The sequence below is a fragment of the Lynx canadensis genome, chromosome C2 (genome assembly GCF_007474595.2).
Source record: "Lynx canadensis isolate LIC74 chromosome C2, mLynCan4.pri.v2, whole genome shotgun sequence".
Classification (NCBI taxonomy): Eukaryota; Metazoa; Chordata; class Mammalia; order Carnivora; family Felidae; genus Lynx; species Lynx canadensis.
In genome coordinates, this window is record NC_044311.2 from 88,733,263 (window position 1) to 88,756,127 (window position 22,865).

The window sequence follows — 22,865 nt, forward strand, 5'->3', positions numbered from 1 at the left end:
ATGAAGATCTATTTGCCACACGTGCATATTTTAGTTAGAGCCCAAAGTTACTCTAAGGCTCAGAACTAAAATTAATTAATTAAAAAAATTATAGATGTGATGTGCCCCACGGAAGAAATCTGTGTAACCTGAAGACACATTTTATGTTGCTAAAAATCGCTCACGAGGAAAAAGGTCTGACACTCTTAAGACATTAGATTGCAAAAGAAAGTCTTGAGAAAGAAAGAGAGAGTTGCTTTCCCTCAATATTCCAATTAACTGGAACCTGGTGGCTGCAGGCCGCCCCAAATATGTTTTGCAAATTGCTTTTATTTGTCCATGTTTAATTGGGGAAAATGGAAAGTGAACAAAGTTTGTCCTTGGCATTCTTGACCCCTTTTTGGATCCTTTGCCTTTGGAGCAAGTTTCCAACCTTAAAAACTGTTGACTAAGGACATGGTGGGGGGCGCCAGTCTGATCCAGATTTGAATCCTGATTCTGCCACCTACAGGCTGGGGGCTTAGGACCAGACATTTAAACTCCGTGTTTGAGTTTTGTCATCTTTCAAGTGGGAATGACAACAGCAATAACACCTACTTCATTATGAGCGTTGTGCAAGAATCAAGTGAGGCAATGTGGCATTTAAACATAATTGGTAGAAATAGTAAATGCTCAATAAATAGTAAGTATCTTCAGGTACCCTGTGCCCTCTTTAGCAAGGAGTGACCAGATGTCAGACTGACATTCTAATGTGCACTGGGCTGTCAAAGGCACATCACCAGGAAATACTCAGGCAGAGGAGCTTGAACCAGAGGCAGAAACAACCTTTGAGCACAGCTGAGCCTCACCCCCTGCCATGCTTCCATTCTCCTCTCTAGCTTATTCCTTCCCACTGGTCTCTCCTGCTCTCCTGGATGGGGGTAAAGCCTAGGGCCTTGCCAGGGGTGGGGTGGGAGTGATTAGCATGGAGTGGAGTGGAGTGGAGTAGGACTGGGTTTGTTAGATGCACCCCACCCCTGGACTTCTTGCAGCACTGCTCTGAGACCTGAAAACCTCAGCATTAAGTTCACTCTCAGAACTTTTGGGTCATGCAGACACCCAGGCTCCACCCTAGACTAGGGGATCAGAACCCCAGTTGCCCAGCAGAGAAAAGCTCTACCAGAGATTTGGATAGTCACCAAGGGGGGACCTCTGGTCAGAGCGTTACCAAGCTTTAGCACAGGGTTTAGCTCAGACACTGCCTCTCCACTCATCTCCTAAACCTCAAGTCCAACAAACACCCTTCCATGGTCTCACAACAACCCTCCCCAAAATGTGCGTTTCTTTCTCAACATTTGCCACATGAAACTGAAATCATTTACTCAGTGACTGGTCTTCCTCATCAGACTTTGAGCTCCTCAAGGGCAAGAACCACACCTTTCCATCTTTGTTCCTTCCACCCTGGCCCAAGTCCACACGGCAGTTGGCACACGGGAGTACTCATAAATATTTGCTAAACAAGCTCAATCCACTATTCATCTCATTTAATCCCTGTAACAAGTCTGAGAAGTGGAAATAAATCTTCACAGATTTCAGACTTATTTCAGACTTCAGATTATTTCAGACTTCACAGATGAAGATGTGAGGACCAGAAATCTAAAGATCTTGCCCCAAATCACAGAGAGGGGATTAGAGCCCAGGCTCTTTACTCCAAGAATGGCTTCCTTCCATTGCACTGTGGCAGCCTGGTAAACAGCACCTTCCCTTGGAATGACAGTTAGTGAATCTGAAGAGGTCAAGTTTCTGAGTCAGTCGTACTACTTTGATATGCGAGTGATAATATCCTTTATTGGAACTTGGGCATAACACATTGTCACCTGCAAATGAAAATAGTTCACTGCCAACAGAATACACCTTTTGAGTTAGAAGCTATCCCAACAAAACGTTAGGTTCCAGAAGGCTGTTTGTAAGTATCATTTGTTAAGTCCAAAGTGACAATTGACCAGCGACTACACAGCTATATAAAGTATCAAACAAGAATTACAAGTATTAATAGAGTTGGTTTTGTCTTCTCTTGTTTCTTTGCAACCAATTAAAAAGTGTAGCCAAAGAGGTTTGTCTTTTGGCTGTCTTTTTTTCATAAATAAATTTATAAGTTATTGCTTCTAAAGGTCTTCATACACAAACACCTAGACGAACAAGCACATAAGAGCAACACTAAAATGGCACCTGAAAAGCTGTAAGTGAAGACACTTCTCTTCTGAACACAGGCTCATGTGGAGCCATACACAGCACTGGTGTTGGGTGCCAGGTCATCAGCACCCATCTGATAACATTGCTAGGAGGGCTCAATACTTCTGAAAGGACTTTGTTCTCTTTAGCCTCTGTTAGATCTCTGTAAACCACAGAGCATGATCTCCGTCCTTAGCTTGGGGTAGCAGTGGGGAGAATGTGCTTTATTTGATGTATTCTGGAGCTAAGTATATGGTTGCCTGAATTCCTAGAAAATCTGGAATGAGTAGACTATTTTCAAGGCAAGTGTCCACGTTATAAGAATTTCTTGGGTGGTTGACCATGCCATGGCAGTAAATTGATGCACAAACCCCTCTTTCATCTCAGCTCCGCCCCCTATTGTCAAGAAGCTTTTCCTAAACTCCTGCCCAGCCCCAGAGTCCGTAATAGAAAGCACATCAGAATCAGAGTGGGAGAGATATGGGTTCAAGTCCCAGTTTCTCCATCCCCTAGTTGTAAGGACCTTCCTTATCCTTGATTTTTTCTAATCTATAAATGGGAACCGCATTTTTATAAATGGATGGGAGAATGCATGTTACATACAACACTTTGTACACTATAAGATGTTGCATAAAATGAAACTGCTGTTTCCAGTGGACAATAAATGACCCAGACCCCAGACAGCCGGGGACCACTAAGAGACACCTGTACTTACAGTTCCAAAATCAGGATGTAGGATGTGGGGGACTCATAAGTGTCATGGAGAGTGATGTACTGGGGGTGCTGCAGGTGCTGAAGTAGGGCAGCCTCGTGGGCGGCCTGCTCTTTTTTCTTCATTTTTTTGCTAACAAATTTCACAGCGACATCCTTGCGGGTAGCTTTGTGAATGCATTTCTTTACGATGGAGAAACGGCCTCTGGAAGGCGAAAGGGAGAAAGCGTTTTGCCAAGCTTCATTGATCAATTAGCTATTATTTTATTCAAGGGTGTGTAAATTTTTATCTGAAGTGGTTAGACAGTAGCATCTTATTAGGAATCCTACCTTTTCTATATTTTAATATTTTTTAAAGTTTATTTATTTATTTTGAGAGAGAGAGAGCACAAGCAGGGGAGGGGCAGAGGGAGAGGGAGTGAGAGAATCCTAAGCAGGCTCCTCACTGTCAGTGTGGAGGCCTATGCGGGGCTCAATCTCACAACACTGGAGTCATGACCTGAGCTGAAATCAAGAGTTGGACGTTCTATTGACTGAGCCACCCAGATGTCCCACAGGTTCAATTTTCCAAGCAGAGTATATTTATATAAAATACAACAATAGTAATGTTAAAGAAGGAGGAATTCTAGTCTATGATAATTTCAAAAACATTTTTAAAGAGTCATTTTTGGGGTGGATGGCTGGCTCAGTCAGTTAAGTGTCCAACTTTGGCTCAGGTCATGGTCTCACGGTTCACGGGAGTGTGTGTGCTCTCTCTCACTCTCTCACTAATAAATGAATAAAAGCATTAAAAAATAGTCAATTTTTAAATTTTATTTTATTTTTATTATCTTGGTGTTATGGAAACTTTCTAATACACACACAAGTAGAAAGAATAGTATAACAGATCTGTGCACCCAGAAGCCAGATTCATTAATTGTCAACATTTTGCCAACCTCATTTCAACTATTCTTTCCCACCTCTTGCCTTTTTTTCTGTAGTATTTTAAGCAAAATCCAGATATCATGTTATTTAATTCAGTAATTCTTGAATTTGCATCTCTGATTGACAAGAATACTTAAAAATGTATAACCACCAGGGCCCCGGGGGGCTCAGTAGGTTGAGCTTCTGGCTTCAGCTCAGGTCATGATCTCACAATCCCTGGGTTTGAGCCCCACATTGGGCTCACTGTGTCAGCACAGAGACTGCTTCAGATACTCTGTTCTCCTCTCTCTGTCCCTCCTCTGCTTGTGCTCTCTCAAAACTAATTAAACATAAAAAAAAAGTATAACCACCATGCCATTTTCACATCTAACAAAATTTGCCACATCTAAAATAGAATGGTTTCCAGACTCAGCAGTAGCCCAATAGGATGTAGTAAGAACGGGAAGTAGAAGAGGGAACTTACCAACAACTGGTCAGAGAAAGGGAGAGTCAAAGAGGTGACAAGACAGTGCCATCCTAGGCCTGCCCCTGAGGCACCCTAACCCATGAGTAGAGAAGTCAATGGTCCAAAGAGCAGTCCATTCCTCTAGAGGAAATGTATGTATCCGACACCACCATGAAGATTGTCCAACTGACTCCTTGACCTGACTCTGTGCTTGCCAAGTGACTTTCTGACAATAATAAGTGTTTTTCCACCATAGATTTTCACAAAAGAAATAATGTGCTAATAAATAAAGCACATATTAGGTAAATATTAATTGAATGCTTATTATATAGCAGACATTATTCTTCTTGCATAGTAAGCAAATACTTGGTCAAACTGGCAGCTCTATTCTACATCATAAATTAATAAATTGCCATTCTAAAAAAAAATTGCCATTCTCGTATTTTTTAAAGTAGTCTCTATGCCTAACATGAGGCTTGAAGTCATGATCCCCAGATCAAGAGTTGCATAATATACCAACTGAGTCAGCCAAGTGCGTGCCCCTCCATTCTGGTTTTTAACAGCATTCTTTTGTTTGATTATTAGAGGTCACTCCTTCCAGAGGACTTCAGATGCATGAGAACAATTGAATATTGGGGAGAACTCTCCTGAACTAAGTGGTCATGTTGAGGTACTGCTGTACCTTAAATTTTTAAATTAATTTATTTTTAGTGGGGAGGGGCACAGAGAGAGAGGGAGAGAGAGGATCCCAAAGAGTCTGATGGGACGGGGTGGGGGTGGGGGCAATCCCATGAACCATTAGATCATGAACTGAGCTGAGATCAAGAATTGGACACTTAAAAAAAAAGTTTTATTTATTTTGAGGTGGGGAGGGGCAGACAGGGAGAGGAGAGAGAGAATTCCAAGCAGGCACAGAGCCCAACATGGGGCTCGCACAAACCATGAGATCGTGACCTAAGCCGAAATCAAGAATCAGATGCTTAACCGACTGAGCCACCTAGGTGCTGCCCCCGCTACACCTTAATTTAAAAAACAAAACAAAACAAAAAACATGTGTTTATCTGAGTTATGCATCCCCATGATTTAAAAAGTCAATTAGCTTTAACAAGATTTCTTATTAAAACTAATAGTATCCCATTCTCCTACCCCCACCCCCATTTTCCCTTACACTAGAGGCAGTTTAGTATAGCAGTTAGTTATATTTAGCTGATTATTCAGGTAGTCTATGTTTGTGCGGCTACTTCTTAGTGTTTCAGTCTTCATTGTAATCTGCTGATACCTACCATGGAGAGTGAGATATTAGTCTCTCTCCCTCCCTGTCCCCAGCATGTGACCACTTTTCCCATCCCCTGTCCTCTCAACAGAATATTAAAAAAATTTTTTTAATGTTTATTTATTTTTGAGAGAGAGAGACACACACACACAGTGTGAGTAGGGGAGGGGCAGAGAGAGAGAGAGGGAGACACAGACTCTGAAGCAGGTTCCAGGCTCCTAGCTGTCAGCACTGAGCCTGACATGGGGCTTGAACGTGCTAACCATCAGATCATGACCTGAGCCAAAGCCAGATGCTCAACCAACTGAGCCACCCAGGCGCCTCCAACAGAATGACACCTTAATTAATATTCAGTGTTTCCATTCTTGCAATTAGATCAGGGCTATTCACAGATGAAGCTCCAGTAAACTATGAATATTTTCCTTGTGATAGAATTCAATCATCATTTCTGACAAAGTGTGTCCCTTATGAGCACCACTCAAAGATTAGTCTGGGACTAAGAAGTCACCGCAGTGTGACTGAGCGGTGGTTTTTATCACGGTTCCATTCTCAGAGCCTTGCTCTGCTTCTGTGGATATGTTCTATCCGTGCACAGCTTGAACATGGCCTGGGATTTGTGTTGTTCATGCACAGAATTAGGGGATCTCCTTCTTTAGCTATCTCTTCACTGAGATTTCCCACTCATTCTTTGGCTCCCAAGGGCCCATTTTTGTGGATGGGATTCCCTCAGAGTTTTAGCCTCTGGCTTGGAGTAACGTAGTGAGAGAAAGAAGGGAGGGAGGGAAAAGCATTTTCCTGCTCTCTTCAGCTCAGAGGGACCTCTTTTCCTGTCTTTTGGTCATTAAGATGGGTTTCTTTTGGAGTTGCTCCCTGTGCATGCTGCCCAGTTCCCTGCTTTGACCCACGCTTGGGCTAAAGCCCGACAAACAAACCAGAGAACTCACAGCTACCATCCTTGACTTTCTTCAAGTTTTAACTTGGTTCCCCATTCTCCATGTTATTGACTTACAGAATCCTGAGGTAGTTGCTATTTTGGATTTTGTCCAGGGCTTCTGGTCGTCATCAGTTGGATAGGCTACCCTGGGCTTACTCTGTCCTGGCCCGCACTGGGGGTTGGCTCATTCTAACAGTTGGGGACTAAACAGCTGTTTGCAAGCTCTGATCAGGGGTGTTGGTGTCTGTCAACTCGACCTTCACAGTAGGGCGATCTGAGTGGACTGTTTGGTTGGGAAAGCTCCGAAGCCGGTATCTTTAAGACTTTCCTCTTGGGCTGGTCAGATTTCCCAGAGAAAGATCCTCCTCCTCCCTGCCTAGTGGTGAAGTCCCGGTTATCCACTTCTGGAGCCTGCTGGCTAAGACAGCTGGGGTCCTGAGTTATCCAAGCAAGGATTTGGCCTCATAACTGGTCCACTCGCAGTCAGGTTCTGCTGCCCCCAGCTGTGCCGGTGTCCCTGAGAACAAAGACACTTTCTTTTACCCTGTCTAGAGAATGAGCCTCCGGCGTTTTCCTGGATGGGGAAGGACAATTTGGAGATCTGGAGCCGCAGCCTCTCACACAGAGTTTCAGCCAACCCTCCAGTTTCAGCATCCTCTTTACACCGATTTGCAGAAGTACTTGCGCTGCCAGTACCCGAGCCTTTGGGGGAATTCTGCTGCAAAAGTTGCACTGCCTCTCACTTGACCCCACGACTGACTTGGATTGAGTGCTAGGTCACTTGTCACTCTGTCACTTGTTTTCTGCCTCTAACCCGTTATTATTGTTGTCTCTTCGTCCCGTGTCTTCGTCCTCATGTGCCTGATTCGAAAAAGTCCTTTAGTGCAGATTCGGTGAAGTCTCGGGAGGGAGAGAAAACTGATGGCTCTGTTCAACTTGCCTTCCTTACCTGGAGGCCTGGCCCTGCTACCTTTTTGGATCCTGTGCAGGTAACCAGTCAGCATTCCCAGGGATAAATCTCTGACTTCTTTATATTATAGAGGTGCCCATCTAGTTTATTTCCAGCTAACCGTGCTATGCTCAAGTGCTCTTTCCTTCAGATGGACTTTAGCAGAGAAGATATTTCTTTCTGCACCATGGTTTTTATCATATCTTATTATCAGAGAACTAGTTTTTAAATGTTGATTCATTTTTGAGAGAGAGAGAGAGAGAGAGAGAGAGACAGACAGACAGAATGTGAGTGTGGGAGGGCAGAGAGAGAGGGGGACACAGAATCCCAAGCAGGCTCCAGGCTCTGAGCTGTCAGCACAGAGCTCCATGTGGGGCTTGAACTCACGAACCATGAGATCATGACTTGAGCTGAAGCCGAATGCTGAATCGACTGAGACCCCAGGCACCCCACCAGAGAATTATTTTTAACAAGATAGTCATAGAGGCCTAGAATTCTAGGTTTAGGTGTGATGGAGAAAGTTGACTCACTTCTATGGCCCACAAATACCTTTCATGTGTTTCATGTAAGTGTCTACATGTTTTATTTCCTTTCTGTTAACATACAGCATTTTTAAAGGATCTCCTGAAACCATGAGGACTATACTTGGAAGAGAGGCAAAACTTCAGATTGTTGGAGATGAGATTTTTTTTCATAAAACATTGATTGCTTTGAACAAATCAGAAACTTGATCTCCCCTTCAGGAAATATGAAAGCATCCATCTGTTCCAGGTAAAACATGCCTTAGCCCGTGGCTATCAACAGTAAATGCATATCTCGGGAAGGAATTCACTGGTACATCCAGGTGATGCCACCAGTTTCATTTAGAACCAGGTGGGGAGGGGCACCTGGGTGGCTCAGTCTGTTAACTGTCTGACTTCAGCTCAGGTCATGATCTCACTGTTCATGAGTTTGAGCCCTGCATCAGGTTCTCTGCTGTCAGCGCAGAGCCTGCTTCGGATCCTCTGTCTCCCTTTCTCTCTGCCTCTCCCCTGCTTGTGAGCACTCATTCTCTCTCTCTCTCTCTCAACAAACAAACAAAAATTAAAAAAAAAAAAAGAACCAGGTGGGGATTCACTACTGGAGTCATGCCTAGCTTCACAAACTTCAATATAATGTGGCAAACTAGATTTCAATTGCTAGAGCTTATTTTTGACAAAAATTTCTACAATGAGAAACCACATATGCTAGTAAAACAAACACAGGCTTAAGAATTGGGTAGCCCAGGGCTGGAATCCTGGCTCTCTACTTCCTAGTTGTAGGACCTTGAAAAAGTTACTTACCTCCCGAAGCCTGAGTTCCTTTCCTGGAACTCTACTCAAACACTACACCTCATGTGTTATAAGGATTAGATTTAATACCTTTTGTATAATACCTGCATAGTATTTGGAACACTACAGAAACTCAATAAACACCATCATTATCACCTTGGAAATTTCCATTGGCTCTTCCCTGCCCCTCTGGCCATACAAAGAAGAGAGAAAGCTGAGCTAAAGTTGTTGTTGTTTTTTGTTTGCTTGTTTGTGTTTTTTTTAGAGAAAGAGAGGGAATGTCAAGCAGGTTCCACACTCAGCACAGAACTTGATGTGGGGCTCAATCCCACCACACTGGCATCATGACCTGAGCCCCTTATCAAGAGTCAGACGTTCAACCGACTGAGCCACCCAGGCACCCAGAGATAAAGTTGGTTTTTAACGAAAAGCGCTGTAATGAAAGGCAGTGAATTACATTTAAATCCTGTCTAAGAAATGGGAATAATAAGCATTTTGGCTCTCTCCACAACCTCTGTTGCAACCACCTCACTTAGGAAATTTTATGCTTCATTGAGAGACGTCAATCAGAGATGGAGAAGATGCTAATGGCCCATTGTTTGTGGGTGCTCTTTTATTTACACATTCAGGGAGTGGGAGACTTGCCAGTGCTACCTACCCTCTCACCTAGACCACGTGCAAACTGATGCACATCTAGAGACGAGCCCCCTTTTCGTTTCAGCCCATCAACTATTTTGTGGTCCAGGTGATAGAGTTTTTTCATTATTTTGTTAAAAGTTATATTTTTATCTTTTATACTTTTGGGGACATACTTTGTAACCAAAAGAAAGAGACAGAAACAGAGAGAGAGAGAGACGGAGACAGAGAGAAAGAGACAGAGACAGAAGTGTGTGTGTGTGTGTGTGTGTGTAGGGGGCACTGGATTGAAAACATCCATGAAACAATGCACTTGTGCTTGAAACATGGACAAGAATGGAAACCTGTACCAAAAATTAGTGATTATACCTTCTTTCCAGGAACACATGGAACTTTTAACAAAAATTGACCATGTACTGCTTATAAATGAAGTCCCAACAAAAATCAGCATCGGTATCATATAAATCAAGTTCTTCAACCACAGTGTAATTAAGTTAGAAATCAGTGACAAGTAGATAGTTTGTAAAACTCTCATACAGTTGAAAAATTTACTTTTTAAAGGATATTTATTTATTTATTTTTGAGAGAGAGAGAGCAGTAGAGGAGCAGAGAGAGAGGGAGACACAGAATCCGAAGCAGGCCCCAGGCTCTGAGCTGTCAGCACAGAGCATGATGTGGGGCTCGAACTCATGGACCTCGAGATCACGACCTAAGCTGAAGTCGGAAGCTTAACCGATGGAGCCCCTACAGTTGAAAAACTTAAAATATTTCTATTATGATTAGGTCAAAGAAAATAATCATGGTTGAACTGAATGATAATGAAACTGCCACATACCAGAACTCAGGGGAGGTAGCTAAAATTGTACCTTAAAGAAAAGGCTGAGCTTTAAATTCTTATATTAGAACAGAAGAAAGGCTGATAGTTGATGAGTGAGGCCTCCAACGTAAAAAGTTAAAAAAAGAGCAATAAAAGTACACATAAATATTCTAGCGTTTTCTTACTATAGAGAGAGTACACGGAGGAAAAGAAACAAACGGTAAAAGCAAGTCATTATTCGGATGTGATGTTGTTTAAGTGCTCATGAAGGAATAGAAAATGGGGTCATTACCTTCCAATTTCATTCAGCTCAGTATAAGCTGAATCAAAATTATCCTTCCAAGAAATGGTGGCACCATCAGCAGCAGCATCTTTGGAAGAGAGAGAATCCATTTATGACACTGACGAAGTCATGTAAGAATAAAGAAAAGGTTGACAGAAAAGCTCCCGCCTTGCCCCAAAGCAATTCTCATGGCCAAATACGGAGTCTAGCTCAGTGGGAAAAGGCCAGGATTCTCTGAAATGTTATTTTTAAAAATATCATCCCAGGGGAAACTGACATGACAGAGGCAGACTCCCCCTCCCTGTGCCATCTACATAAACAAAAGAAAACTTGGGACAATCAGAGACACAACCTCTGGATATTTTAAAAATAGAAATTTGGTAGAAAAAATTAAAAGAGAGAGAGAGAAACACATGGAAGGCCTAGAAAAGCCAGTGAGAATCAGGGCTGAGGGTGAAGGCAGCAGAGGAGAAGGGAAGAGTTACAAGGCCCAGAGGAGGAAAGGAGAGGAATGTGCTGGAAATACCCTAACCACTGCTCTCTCTCACCCTGCTGTCCTCAGACATTAACGAGCCTATCTGGTATACTGAATGCTGAATGATTTAGCTTAACCCAAAATACGTGCCTGAGCAGAATGTGGCAGTATTACCTTAAGAGGTGTTCATTCTCTGGCAATAATTTAAACACACACACGCACACATGCACACATGCATGCACACCAGTATGTATTTGTGTTGTCCCTGGGGAACAAGGCTCACAAGAAGCACAACATGTGACAGAATTTAGTTAGTAGCTCCAGAGGAGAGGACCACCCCCGCAGTGTGGGTCTTCTGACCACAGCTGGGCTGAGGTTCAGGTGCCTTACCTACATTGAATTCTGACACAATAGAGACCCAGGGCCCAGGTTTCCCAGTGAGTCATGGGTCTTAGGGAGCAGGGTGACTGGGAGGGAGCTTAGCCCCTGAGGACGCGCTGGGGAACACTTCCAGAATCAGCTGGGGGCTGGGCTATAGCCAAGGGCCCTAGAGGGTTTCTGAAGCCCCCTGGGAACTCTGGGATTCCCTGACCCTGGAGAGACATGGGTTTCTTGCCTTCTCAGTGTGGTGGCCTCCTCCTCCACCCCAACACACTCCCCACCCCCTTGCACCACGGAATACATCACCACTTGGAGACTTCTTTGGGCTAGCAAGTGTCCTCTTTCAAATGTTCTTGGGACCAAAGCGGCTTGGTGAGACAGTGAATGGGGGGCCAAAACGAGAACCACATTTGTGAAATACTCATGTGTAGCTATAGATACATCTTCATCATCCAACACATCCACCTAAAAATGTGTCCACTTGAAGTAAGACATTGTGGGAAGGCTAGGGGTGGGGAAACTATCAAATACTCATTCTGATTCCAATCCTTCAACCAGGTTGCTTTCCTCTCCCCAGTTTAAATTGGTGAGTGGGGCTGTGTCTGATGCTGGGAGGCACACTTAGGCCTGGCAGGGGTTCCCAGGGAGAGGAGGGCTGGTGTTCCCATCCAGGAAAAGGGGCAGACAGCATCCATACGACTCATGACTCCTTCTCACCCCTCTCTGTTCCTGGAGACACATGCGGGTGTCCAGGGACCCTGGCAGGCCCAGGGCAGACACTGGTGGCAGACCAAACTTTTGCTCCAAAATGGTTGAAACCACACATTTCATCAGGTCTCTGAAATGTTACTTGACTGAAGACACTGGACAATCCAGGTTACCTCCCGCAGGGTGGCCGGCACCAGTGAGTGTGTGACAGCTGGCCAGGTGCCTTGCCTCCACCAGGGCTGCTGGGCATGGCTGGGACTCACCGTACTCTGGGAGTCGCACAAACTCTGAGGGCTCGCTGGGAAGGCTGATCCCCCAGGGGTTACTGGCGCTGACTCTGAACTGATAAGGACTCCCAGGGCTGAGGTCTTCGATGACGAGGTAAGTGTCCAAGGTCGAAGCTACAGACTGCTGCCAGGCCTGGGAACCTAGCACACAATTTCCAAGGAGAGGGAAAGAAGAAAACGCCAGAGGGACATTGTTTCAAAGACCTTCAGCAAACAAAGAAAGGAAAGCTGACACATTCTGTTCCATTCAAGGGGTTACCACGTGGGCTCTGAAAGCCTGTGGGCCAACGGTGGCAGGTTAGGGCTCAGTTTCCTAAATGACTGCGTATATCATGAGGGGTGTGGAAGCAGCTGGCCTAGGGGTTCTGGTCATTTCCAAATGTGTATGTGCGAGAAGGAAAAGACGTAGATCATACAGAATTGACAGAAGGACGTGTGGAAAATTCTTAATAAGGCATAAAAATATATTATAAATAGCAAAATGAGAGAAAATACACATTTGGAAATGGAAACAAAATAGAAGTGAACATGCATTGAGCACGCCATACATGTAAAATACCGCAGAAGGCGTCTTCCCAGAATTCTCTCATTTAACTTTCGCACTTAAATCTCCAGAAACCGGTGAGGTTGGGAACACAGATCTCACTTTATACGTGAAGAAATAGAGGCTCAGAAAGAGGAAGTGATTTTCTCAAGAGAACTGTGTTAATAGGATGAACTATGAACCGAACAGCGCGGAACTAAGTGCAAGCTTTTGTGAGACACGTCTCCCAGCTCAGCACGGACACCTCTCTGCTGAGTGGGGAGACCCAAGAGTGAACAGCTTCAGAAAGATGCAGAAATGAACAGCTCTGTAACTGCACAGGGCCTGTTTGGTAGAAGAAAGAAGAGTTAAAAAACTACGAGTAATGGTGAGTAACACAAATGAGTTAGGCTCTGGCCACAACAAGCAGTTGTTTGAAATTCAGTTCTGTAATTCATTATGTGGTTCAGAGATGTGTTGTTAACAACTAGAGCTACCTGGCAGCTTCTTATTTAACTAATTCTTCTTGATAATAGGTGACAGGTTCAGGTGTTTCTAACTGCTAAACTAACGCACGCATGTAAATGTAACAAAATTAAAAAATGAACAGTTTTTAAAAAATCATTATATATATGTGTATATATATATATATAAAATTTAAAGATCACACAAAATATATGATATATATATATAACATATGCTATATATATACATATACATATGCTATATATATATATACACACACATATACATATGCTATATGTATATATACATGTATGTATTTTATATATATAAAATCTCTAAATTTTATCTGGGGATGGGGGTAAAGCTCTGCTCATGCTACCCTAGTTACTACTCTGGGAGAAAGGTCACAAATTAGCAAACTTGATACCTGGGTTTAATGCCAGGCCTGTCTCTTACTAACTCCTGCCTCCGTGTTCCTCAACTTTCTTCAGGCCTTAGCCTCCTCATGTGTAAAATGGGCCTGACTGCTCCTGTCTGGGTGATTAGGCTTGTGAAGGACAAAAGTGCACGCGAAGGCACTTTGAAACTTGCCAAGAGACATCAGCCCTTGGGCGAAGTTGGAGAGCAGGAGGCGGCTGTGGCCCGGAGCTGAGGTCCTTGTGCTGAGTTGGAAGACACAAGAAGGGACAGCTAATGAAAGGCATGAAGGCAAGTAGTTCATGACTCTGAAGGATCTCCTTTCGAGGAAGAGAAGGAAGAAACAGAAGGGCAGGGGAGCGAGCGTACCTTCCTCCCGGTACTCCACGGTGTAACCAGAAATAGTGCAGTTCCCAGTGCTGGAGGGAGGCAGCCAGCGGAGAATCACAGAAGTGCAGCTTCTCTCCTGGGCAATGGGGCGGTTAGGGGCTGCTGGAACACCTTTGGGGACAGAAATTACGGTCAAGTGCTATTTCTGCAGAACTTGGCACTTTACACCAAGGTTGAAAGTTACCTAGGAAACATTACCTTCCCCGTGTCTCAAATTTTTCCTAGGGTCTTTTCTACCAAGTGGCACACCTCTCTCCAGGCCCTGGGGAAGCCTGGGAGATACACTTTGGGGTTAGAACTTCTTCCTTGGGCTAAAGACTGCACACTGGAGTTAGAGCTTGGCCAGGCAACGATACGGGAAGTTATGGGGGACCACAGATAGCTCTTAGCGAAGACGCCTTCTCTTCCATTTGCTAGACCTTTACTTTGGAATTTCACAATGGACCTCTGCTTCCCCAGGTTGCAGGGAACCCTTGTAATGTCCACTTAAAATATTCGGTTAACACAAACTCAGAGAGAGAAAAAGTAGAATGGTGGTTGCCAGGGGTGGTGGGGAGGGGGGTTGGGGAGCTGTTGCTTAATGGATATAGACCTTAGTTTTGCAAGATGAAAAGAGTTCTAGAGATAGGTTGCACAACAATATGAATGTACTTAACATTACAGAATGTACAGTTAACATTGGTGCAGACGATAGATTTTATGTTATATGTATTTCACCATAATAAAAAATATCTTAAAAGTATAAAAAGGGTTTGACTAGCAAAGACCCTGTACCTTGCACTTTAACTGTAGCAGACGTAGATGTGGTGCCATGGTCGTTCGTTGCTATGCAGGTATAAATCCCACTGTCCTGGGGCATCAGATTGCAGATCTTCAGGGTGATTTCCCCAGAATCACTAGAGACACCAAAAGGATGCTCTTCAGACTCCAATAATGAGTCAATTGACTGATGGGTAAAATCCCCAGGGTGGGCACAAGGTGTGCTGAGCTGAATCCTCAGGCTCAAGGTCTCATCCCAGCTCTGTTATTTTCCTACACACCTTGGGTGATCACCTTATTTTTCTATATTCCCATTTCCTTATGGGGGGGGATTCTTGTCACCCCCAACTCTCATGTTTGTTGTATATGGGGTGTAGGGATAGAAAAGAAGTAAAATGAGATAAGAATTAGAGCAGGGTTTGAAATATATAAAGCCCTATACAATATTACTAGTCTTATTACCATGAGCAACTCTGTCCTAAAATATTCTCAGTCTCACACATCAATAATAAGCCATACAAGAAAATAGACTGAAGAATGAAAATGTTTAAGTATTTCAAATTCTACATATGGGACCCTCAAAACAATTAAGTGAATTAAGTAAAGGGCAAATTCCTCTACTAAATGCTAACTTCCCTAGTAGTTCCAGTGACAAGGGATAGCACTGCTCAGGAAGAGTGAAATGCAGCAGTCATGGTCAACCCTGCTCCCTCCCTCCAGCTGAGACATACGGAGCCTGCTGGTCTTCAGGATCCTCACCAAGCACTGGCTCTTACACTAAATTCCTTGGGCCCCCTAATCTTAGGGCTTGGCCAGCCCTTGCCATCTTTGCTGGAAATACCATTTCATATGCACAAAAATTAAGTTAATGGATAGGAGTTTGATTCTAAATGATTCTTTGATAGATGTTTAAGCACTTAGGGCTTGTTACTGCGTGTCCACTGTAAAGGGTAGTGCACAATAAAGTTCATCATTAGTAGCAATAAATGCTAACACAATGATTGGGAGGCAGTCAACTAGGTTTTGTTAAACAGCCTTTCTGTGTGGAAGCATGTTTATGGCTAGATTTTCTGTTTAGCATTGCATATTTTGGAGCAAGTCTTTTTTTTTTTTTATTCTTCTAAGAAAATTATTCTTAGGTTATTGAAGGGATTAAATAGATCACTGTTTCACAGGATCCTGAGGGGCACAAAGAACACTGGGATGTTGGGATGGGAGACCCACATTGCTTCCACAAGTCTGGGGCCTTTGCCATTTCCACTAACATAGAGATTCTCTTGGGGATCCTTTTGGGAAAGATCAACTGGGTGAATGTAAGTCAGTGACTGCCAGAGCTCTTTGAAGGTATGGTTTATGGTTGACCTGACATATAAAGTTTTACGTTTTAATTTATTGAATGTGGGTCCAGAATGCAGTCTTTCCAACCTGTTCTCATTTAAGCCATGTCTACGTGATGTTGAGCAGCATGCGGCTATGTGCTGGCCATCAGCCAGATGTTTGACAGGCTCCATGGCAGGTTGTAGTGAGCGGTGGAGGCCGTGCCTAAACCTCCCAGCCCTGGGTACACTGTTGACTCAATTTCTCTCCTAATCAATGCCAAGTATTTGTGCTAGACTAGGACCCAGGGCAGCTGTTCTCTTGGAGAGACTAAGTAACCAGCATGGGAGCTGCACCAAGGAGCTGGGAGTGTCGATGCAGGGCGATCAGCTTACCAGGAGGAGACGGTGTATGTGGCCGAGCTGTTGTCAGTGTCAAGGATGTTCTGGTCTGGACCCTTCCAGGTGATGGTGGGCTTCGGCCGCCCACAGACTTTGCACTGCAATGTCACTGTGTCCCCAAGCAAGCAGGTCACATCCACTAAGGGCACAAGGAATTCTGGGGCCACTGTGGTCAAATTGACATAAATTCACATCATTTAGAATAAACAGAATACACAGCCATTTTACAACACAACCCTCTCATTCCCTACCCACGTGTGATGATTCAAATATCCTTCAGCTTATGTTGCTCAATCATCCATGTCCCATTAACAAGTATTTAAAAGTAATAAATGTTTATTGTAGAAAATTAGGAAGTACAGATAAATAGAAAGAATGAAAAGCTCCATGATGTCCTGATACAGACATTAACAACCGTGAGCATCTTGGTGTATGTCTTTTTGGCTTTTATCAACACACTTTTTATTACACGAATTATACATATGGCAAATTGTAGTCTTTTCCACCCCAACAGTTTATTCTAAACACCTTTTCTTGTCCATAGCACAGAATGACATCACCAATATTTATAGCTTCTACCTCACTGCTGGATTTGCCACAATTTATTTAGCCAATCCTCGTGTTCTCAGTTCTACTTTTTAACTCACCTTCTTGGATGAAATTTGGATTTAAGATCTGAAAAACACAAAGAGACAGAAAACTGCTTAAATCCTAAACTACTGAAAGAGAGCAGGAGACTTTGACCCTATTGAGTAAAAAGGAAGCACCATTTAGGGAGATGAAGCCAGGAGCCCAGCCTCTGTTTGTGACCATATCACTATTGCAGTAACAACCCAGGGCACCTGCTTTACTTTCCTCTCTACTCTGCTTCTTCACGTGCCTCTGGGTGACCCAGGGTCCCAAGCAGGTGTATCATGACCGCAAAAGCTCTTCTGGCTGCAGCTGGCCTCTCTTGCCTGCATTTGACTTCCTTATTGCTCTTCCTCTCTGTCACATGCATAAAAGTCATTCTCCCTGCCTGCCCCCCCTTCAATATGCACTCAAGCAATGTGTTGGCACTGATTCCTCCCAGCATCACAAATTTTCAAAAACAGAGCACCTGACATTTATCGAACTGGAATGGTCATTGACATTAACCACTAACCATTAGCCTAATGGTTTCCTTCCAAATGTACCCCCTTCCCCCAAACAGGAGAGAGTTCTCTCCAAGCAGTTAAATGCAGAGCTTGTCTGGTTGAAGGGGAAAGAGAGGTCATACCTGTCCATTCTGTCCCCAACATGGCCTCCTATAGCCCAAGCTTCCATAGGCCAAATTGAAAAGCACCGACCTGGAGGTTCTGGCCCTTTTTTTGCTGCTTAGGTGAGAAAACCGGACTTAGGCCAACTAAGTGACTTGTCTGGTCATATGGCTGGTTGGCAGAGGCACTGCGGGGTAGGGGGATTCTTTACACGCACCGTAAAGGCTGCCTCGTGACCCCATGCATCTTCACAAAAGATCGACTTCCAGCTGACTAGCCATGCTGAAAAGTCATCCCTTCTTGATTTTTCTGCCCTCTTTTGTTTTACCTCTAATCATGTGGGTCCAGGTTATAAAGCTTGGTGGAGTGAATGAAACATGGGTTTTGGAGTCAGAGAGGCTGGGGCTCACCTCTTTTGTTTCATGTGATTTTATGATAATCACTTAAGATTTATGACATCAATTTCCTTCCTTATAAAATGGGGATAAATAATACCTATTGCAAAGTGTTATTGCAAAGATTAGATGAGCAACATATGTCAAGTGCTTAGCACAGTGCTTGACCAATAACAAGTATTCAATGACTACTTAAGTAAAGAACGATTATCTAATTCTAAACATCTCCCTTCTGCAAAGCAGCCTACTGTTACAGTGGCTTTTCTCTTAAGAGTTTGTTGTAAAAGTCTTCTTTCCTTCCTAATGAAGCCAGAAAGCTCATGTGTCTTACAAATGGCTCCCTGGGGCATTCATACTTATCTCCCTGTATTTATGTGAACACGTGTCATAAGTGAACACAGTTTCTGTCCTTCCCTTATACAGGATCCATATGGGCCCTTTGGAACAAAGATGCTACTCCCCCCTTTGGATTTCCGTTTGCAAACCAATTGCCCACATATACCACCCAGCTTTTTCATGAAGTGAGCTGCAGAAAACTCTTGCAATGCCATGTCCTGGGGCCGTGTGTCTTGAGACTGCCACTGCAGTGTCCTCTGCTAGTCTCAAGAGGCCACTATACCACCGCCTGGCCTTCCTTTAAATCAGTGGTTCGCAGTCCTTAACCCTAGCAGCTTTAGTAGCACGAAAAAGCCTCAGGCCTGGGCCAGGCATCCGGAGTTTTGAAAGCTGTGGCAGGTGAATCAACATGCAGCCTGGCTGGAGGAAAGTTGCTCTATCCAAGGGAACTGGGCTCAGGTAAACCAACTCCCTGCCTCTGAGGCTTTTCTGGGGTGGGGCAGGGGTAGGTGAGGGCATTTGGTGGAGCTGCTTTTCCCACACCTTGAGAGACCCCCACTTTGTGAGGAGACGCGGGGCCATGGCTGGGGTGGGGGGCGGGGTGCAGCCAGGGAACGCAGGAGGATGGCAGCATATCACTTGCAGAAGGCTAAGGAGGCCTCGGAGGCCACCTGGCTTAGGGGATGCAAAGAATGATGCCTGCACTAGTCACTTCACAAAGAAAAGGAGATGAGGACTATTTTCTAAATATTATCAGTGTTTATCACAAGGTGTTGAGATCAAGGGTGGCTTTTCCCCGTTCAGAAAACATGGCCTCCTCCTCCAGGCTGGTGCCAGGTTTTATGGATACAGATATGCAGGATGGAGGCCCTACCCTCGGGAGTCAGGAAGTGTTTGAATTTGTAGTGAGTTTTTTCTTTGTCTTCTTACCTGGGCTTTCCAAATATTCTGCAATTAGTATCTTTCACTTTTGTAATTTTTTCTTAAGGACAAAAAAAGGCACAGTCAGATCCACTAGACTGTAGGTTCTTCAAGGACAGGGGCACGTCCTCAGGACCCTAGCCTGGGTTCTGCTGCAAAATGGGAATTTAATACATGTTGCTTGAATGAATATTTGACCTGTGTCCTCATTTCAGTTCTTCCAAGAATTGAGGACTGGTTCCAAGAATTGAGGCACTAGGTCCTTAAGATCTATAAAATAATTACTTCAGGGTATATTACTAATAATATTTGACTAGGGCCTGTTTTCAAACACAGATGGGTTGCAAGCTTTTTGGAAAATTTTAAAAACAATAAAAACCATTGCCTCTGTGAGAGGAGGATCTTAGCAGCGTTCCATGCAGGACGGAATATAAACTCCAGGAGCTGACGGAGCACAGAGAATTCAGACCCCAAGCCAGACGTGCTCTCTTACCTTGGACAACATTCTTAAGAAGCTTAGGCCTCAGTTTTAGCTGTAAATTGGGGATAATGGTGCCCCCCTGGAAGCTTGTTTGACACAAGGACTCATTTGTTTGATGAAGATTTATTGAGCAGCTCCTTGGTTGTGGCCAGCAGGGAGTGAAGCAGATATGCTCACCACCCTCGTTAGGCCAAAAGTCTGGTGGGGAAGATGCAATTAAGAGACCTCTGCACAGCGTCCAGGATGGTGCCTGGCTGCTGTTAACGCCCAGCCTGCAGCAGACACGGAGCACAGCCTTCTCACTCGTCCCGCCTCCCCTGTCAGGGTAGAAACGATACGGGAATGCGGCCAGGTTTGTCCAGTGGCCTGTATTTCCCATCCTGATGGGAATCCACAAGGGAGTAAGGCAGTGATTGCATGCCAGGAGTGCCAGCGAGGAGACAAATGACACTTGGAAGGGGCAAATGGCACTTTCCCATATCATAACATTTTAAGTGGGGTTTCATAAACCTGCACTGTGGCAGTACGTCCATAAAAAAGCACCCCAAATCACTGCTTAGGGAATTTCCTGCCTTATTCCTCTCTCTCATCAATACCAACTGCGTTTAGTATATTGTCAAACACAGGCACTATTTAAAAAGCAAATCTTCCGAGTTTGGAGGTAAACTTTGGTGGGGAAGTTGGAGAGAAAGCTTGCCAACAAGGCTTCCTTGCAGGTTCTTTATCTGGAAGGGGCTTGTGGAAGGCATCAGTCTTCATTCCTCTGCCTCTTGGGCAGCCCAAGTGTTGCTCATAATGGTAATAACATCAGTGATTTGTGTAGTATTATATAATTGGCATAAACTACTCACAAACTCCTTCGTTTGCTCACCCAAAACTCTGGGGGGATGTGCCAAGCAGGTGTTATTTGTTCCCATTTCCAGATGAGACAGAGAAGTGCCTGTAAGGTCACAGAAGGCTGCTTCCACCTTAGCATTCCATGTGCAAGCAAGGTCTTGGGGAAAGCACTGCGACACTTTGTCGTTGATGTCAAAGGCCTGCTTCCCTTTGCTCCCTAACCTGGCTCTCCATCCCATTTCTACCTAGTCCTCCCATTAAACTCCTCTGGCAAGGACCAAGAGCTTGGCTGAAATCCATGCTAATGTTTTTTCTAACTTTGATCCTGGATTATGCCCATCGAAGATTCCTCCCTCCTTTTTCCCTTTCTGCTTTTAAGCAATGTGCAGCATGGACTGGTACAGTATGGAGGGTCATGACAGCCTTCTCACACGGTAGTGGAACAGTCTATGTATTTGTCTGTGGCTCCCTATGGACTGCAAGATCCATGTAGGCAAGAGCCTTGTTCACTGTTGTTGCCTCAGAGCCTAGCACAATATCTGGCACATAAGAGCTCCGTTGATATTTGTCAAATCTAATATACATACATACATACGTACATAAACAAATAAATAAATAATAAAGTGGTGGGATCCTAATTTGGGAGGGGCAGGGAGTTGAGAAAATGTCTTGCCATGAACTTGGAGTGTTTTCCTATTTCCATCAATTGGAATGTGACTTGCTCTACAATCTCATCAGTCAGTCCTTGCCTGAAATTTAGGCAACAGTGATCTTTTCCTCCTCCCCGCTCTTCCAGAGGCTGGTACGTATGGTCACATGCTTCTGTCTATCACGACATCTTCCCTGAATGCTATTATCCTACCAGACTCATGAACCCTTTGAAGACAGTAGCACATAGCATCTTGCACATAGTGGAAGACCAAGTATTTGCTGAATCAAATTAACTCACCCAATTAATAGACTAGAATTTAGGCCTCCTGACCACCTTGTCTAAGGTGTCAGAGATGTGAGGTATCAGCCCCTGGGGCCAGAAGGGTTCATCATAAGCTACACATATTTCTTGAAACCTCATGTTTTCCTTCCTTAGAAACAGTTTGAGAGTTCATGGATAGTGGTAGATGGGAAAGAGGAGAGAATGGAAATCGAGACGGATGTGGTAGCGGAGGAAGATGACCCGGTTGCATTCACTGCACATGTTCTCTCTCTGGGAGACCCAAATCCAAGAGGGCAAGGCTGGTATAGACAGCATGGCAAAGAGCTGCTTGGGAATCTGGTTTTATTTGAACAGCAGAGGGCGGCAGGTGGTAGCGCTTCCTCCTCAGGGAGAAAAGAACCACCACAATGTGGTCCACCGGCAACCTAGTTTCTTCCTTCTGGGGAGAATTCCAATGTCTTCTTGATTGTCTTCAAAATGGGAAGGCAGCAAGGTTATGGGAAAGAGTTATAGGTAAAATCAACCAGCACTGAATAAGAAGCTGAGCTCTGAAGAAATCTTGAGCCTATTTTTCTTGCCAGTCAATGTCCAAGATTCTGACCCCATGTCCTGAGAGTGAGGACAAAATCCTTGTCTAGATAACCAGGTGTCAACGGACTCCAGAAGGAAAGCACACCCACCCCATTCTTTCTCAATCCCTCATCATCAGTCACAAAGCACAGTTCAAAACCATGTATTTAGGAACCAAAATGGCCCAAAGAAACTCAAACCAGATGTTCTAAGCTCAACTCAACTACCTTGAATGAACTCAGAATTTGTATAGCCTGCCTCATTTTTCTATTCCTTTTGTGCTTGTTTCATGGGAATTTCTGTTCAAAAGAGGAAGGGAAGGGAGTTTAGATGATTTTAGGCAAGGACATTTGGAATAGATATAAGAAAACCAATTTTTAAAAATTTAGGTATGAGTTCTGGTTTGGAGGTTTAACAGGTTCTTGTTTCTAATTTTTTTTTAATTAAAAAATTTTTTTCAAGTTTTAGAGAGAGAGAGAGTGCAAGCAGGGGAGAGGGGCAGAGGGAGAAAGAGAGAGAACCTTAAGCAGGCTCTCTGCACTCAATGTAGAGTCCAAC

At 44.1% G+C, this 22,865-nt stretch overlaps 1 protein-coding gene across 1 annotated transcript in view; it reads right to left on the minus strand.

Annotated features, from left to right (window-relative positions):
- LOC115523298 (kalirin-like) overlaps nt 1-22,865 on the minus strand; it is a 116,837-nt gene that overhangs the window by 2,696 nt on the left and 91,276 nt on the right. The window contains exons 18-24 of the mRNA XM_030329211.1: nt 17,243-17,270; nt 16,590-16,761; nt 14,893-15,014; nt 14,098-14,229; nt 12,300-12,464; nt 10,482-10,560; nt 2,906-3,106 (exon numbers count right to left, since the gene is read on the minus strand). Coding sequence (XP_030185071.1) covers nt 2,906-3,106; nt 10,482-10,560; nt 12,300-12,464; nt 14,098-14,229; nt 14,893-15,014; nt 16,590-16,761; nt 17,243-17,270 — 899 coding nt within the window. The remainder of the gene's footprint in view (nt 1-2,905; nt 3,107-10,481; nt 10,561-12,299; nt 12,465-14,097; nt 14,230-14,892; nt 15,015-16,589; nt 16,762-17,242; nt 17,271-22,865) is intronic.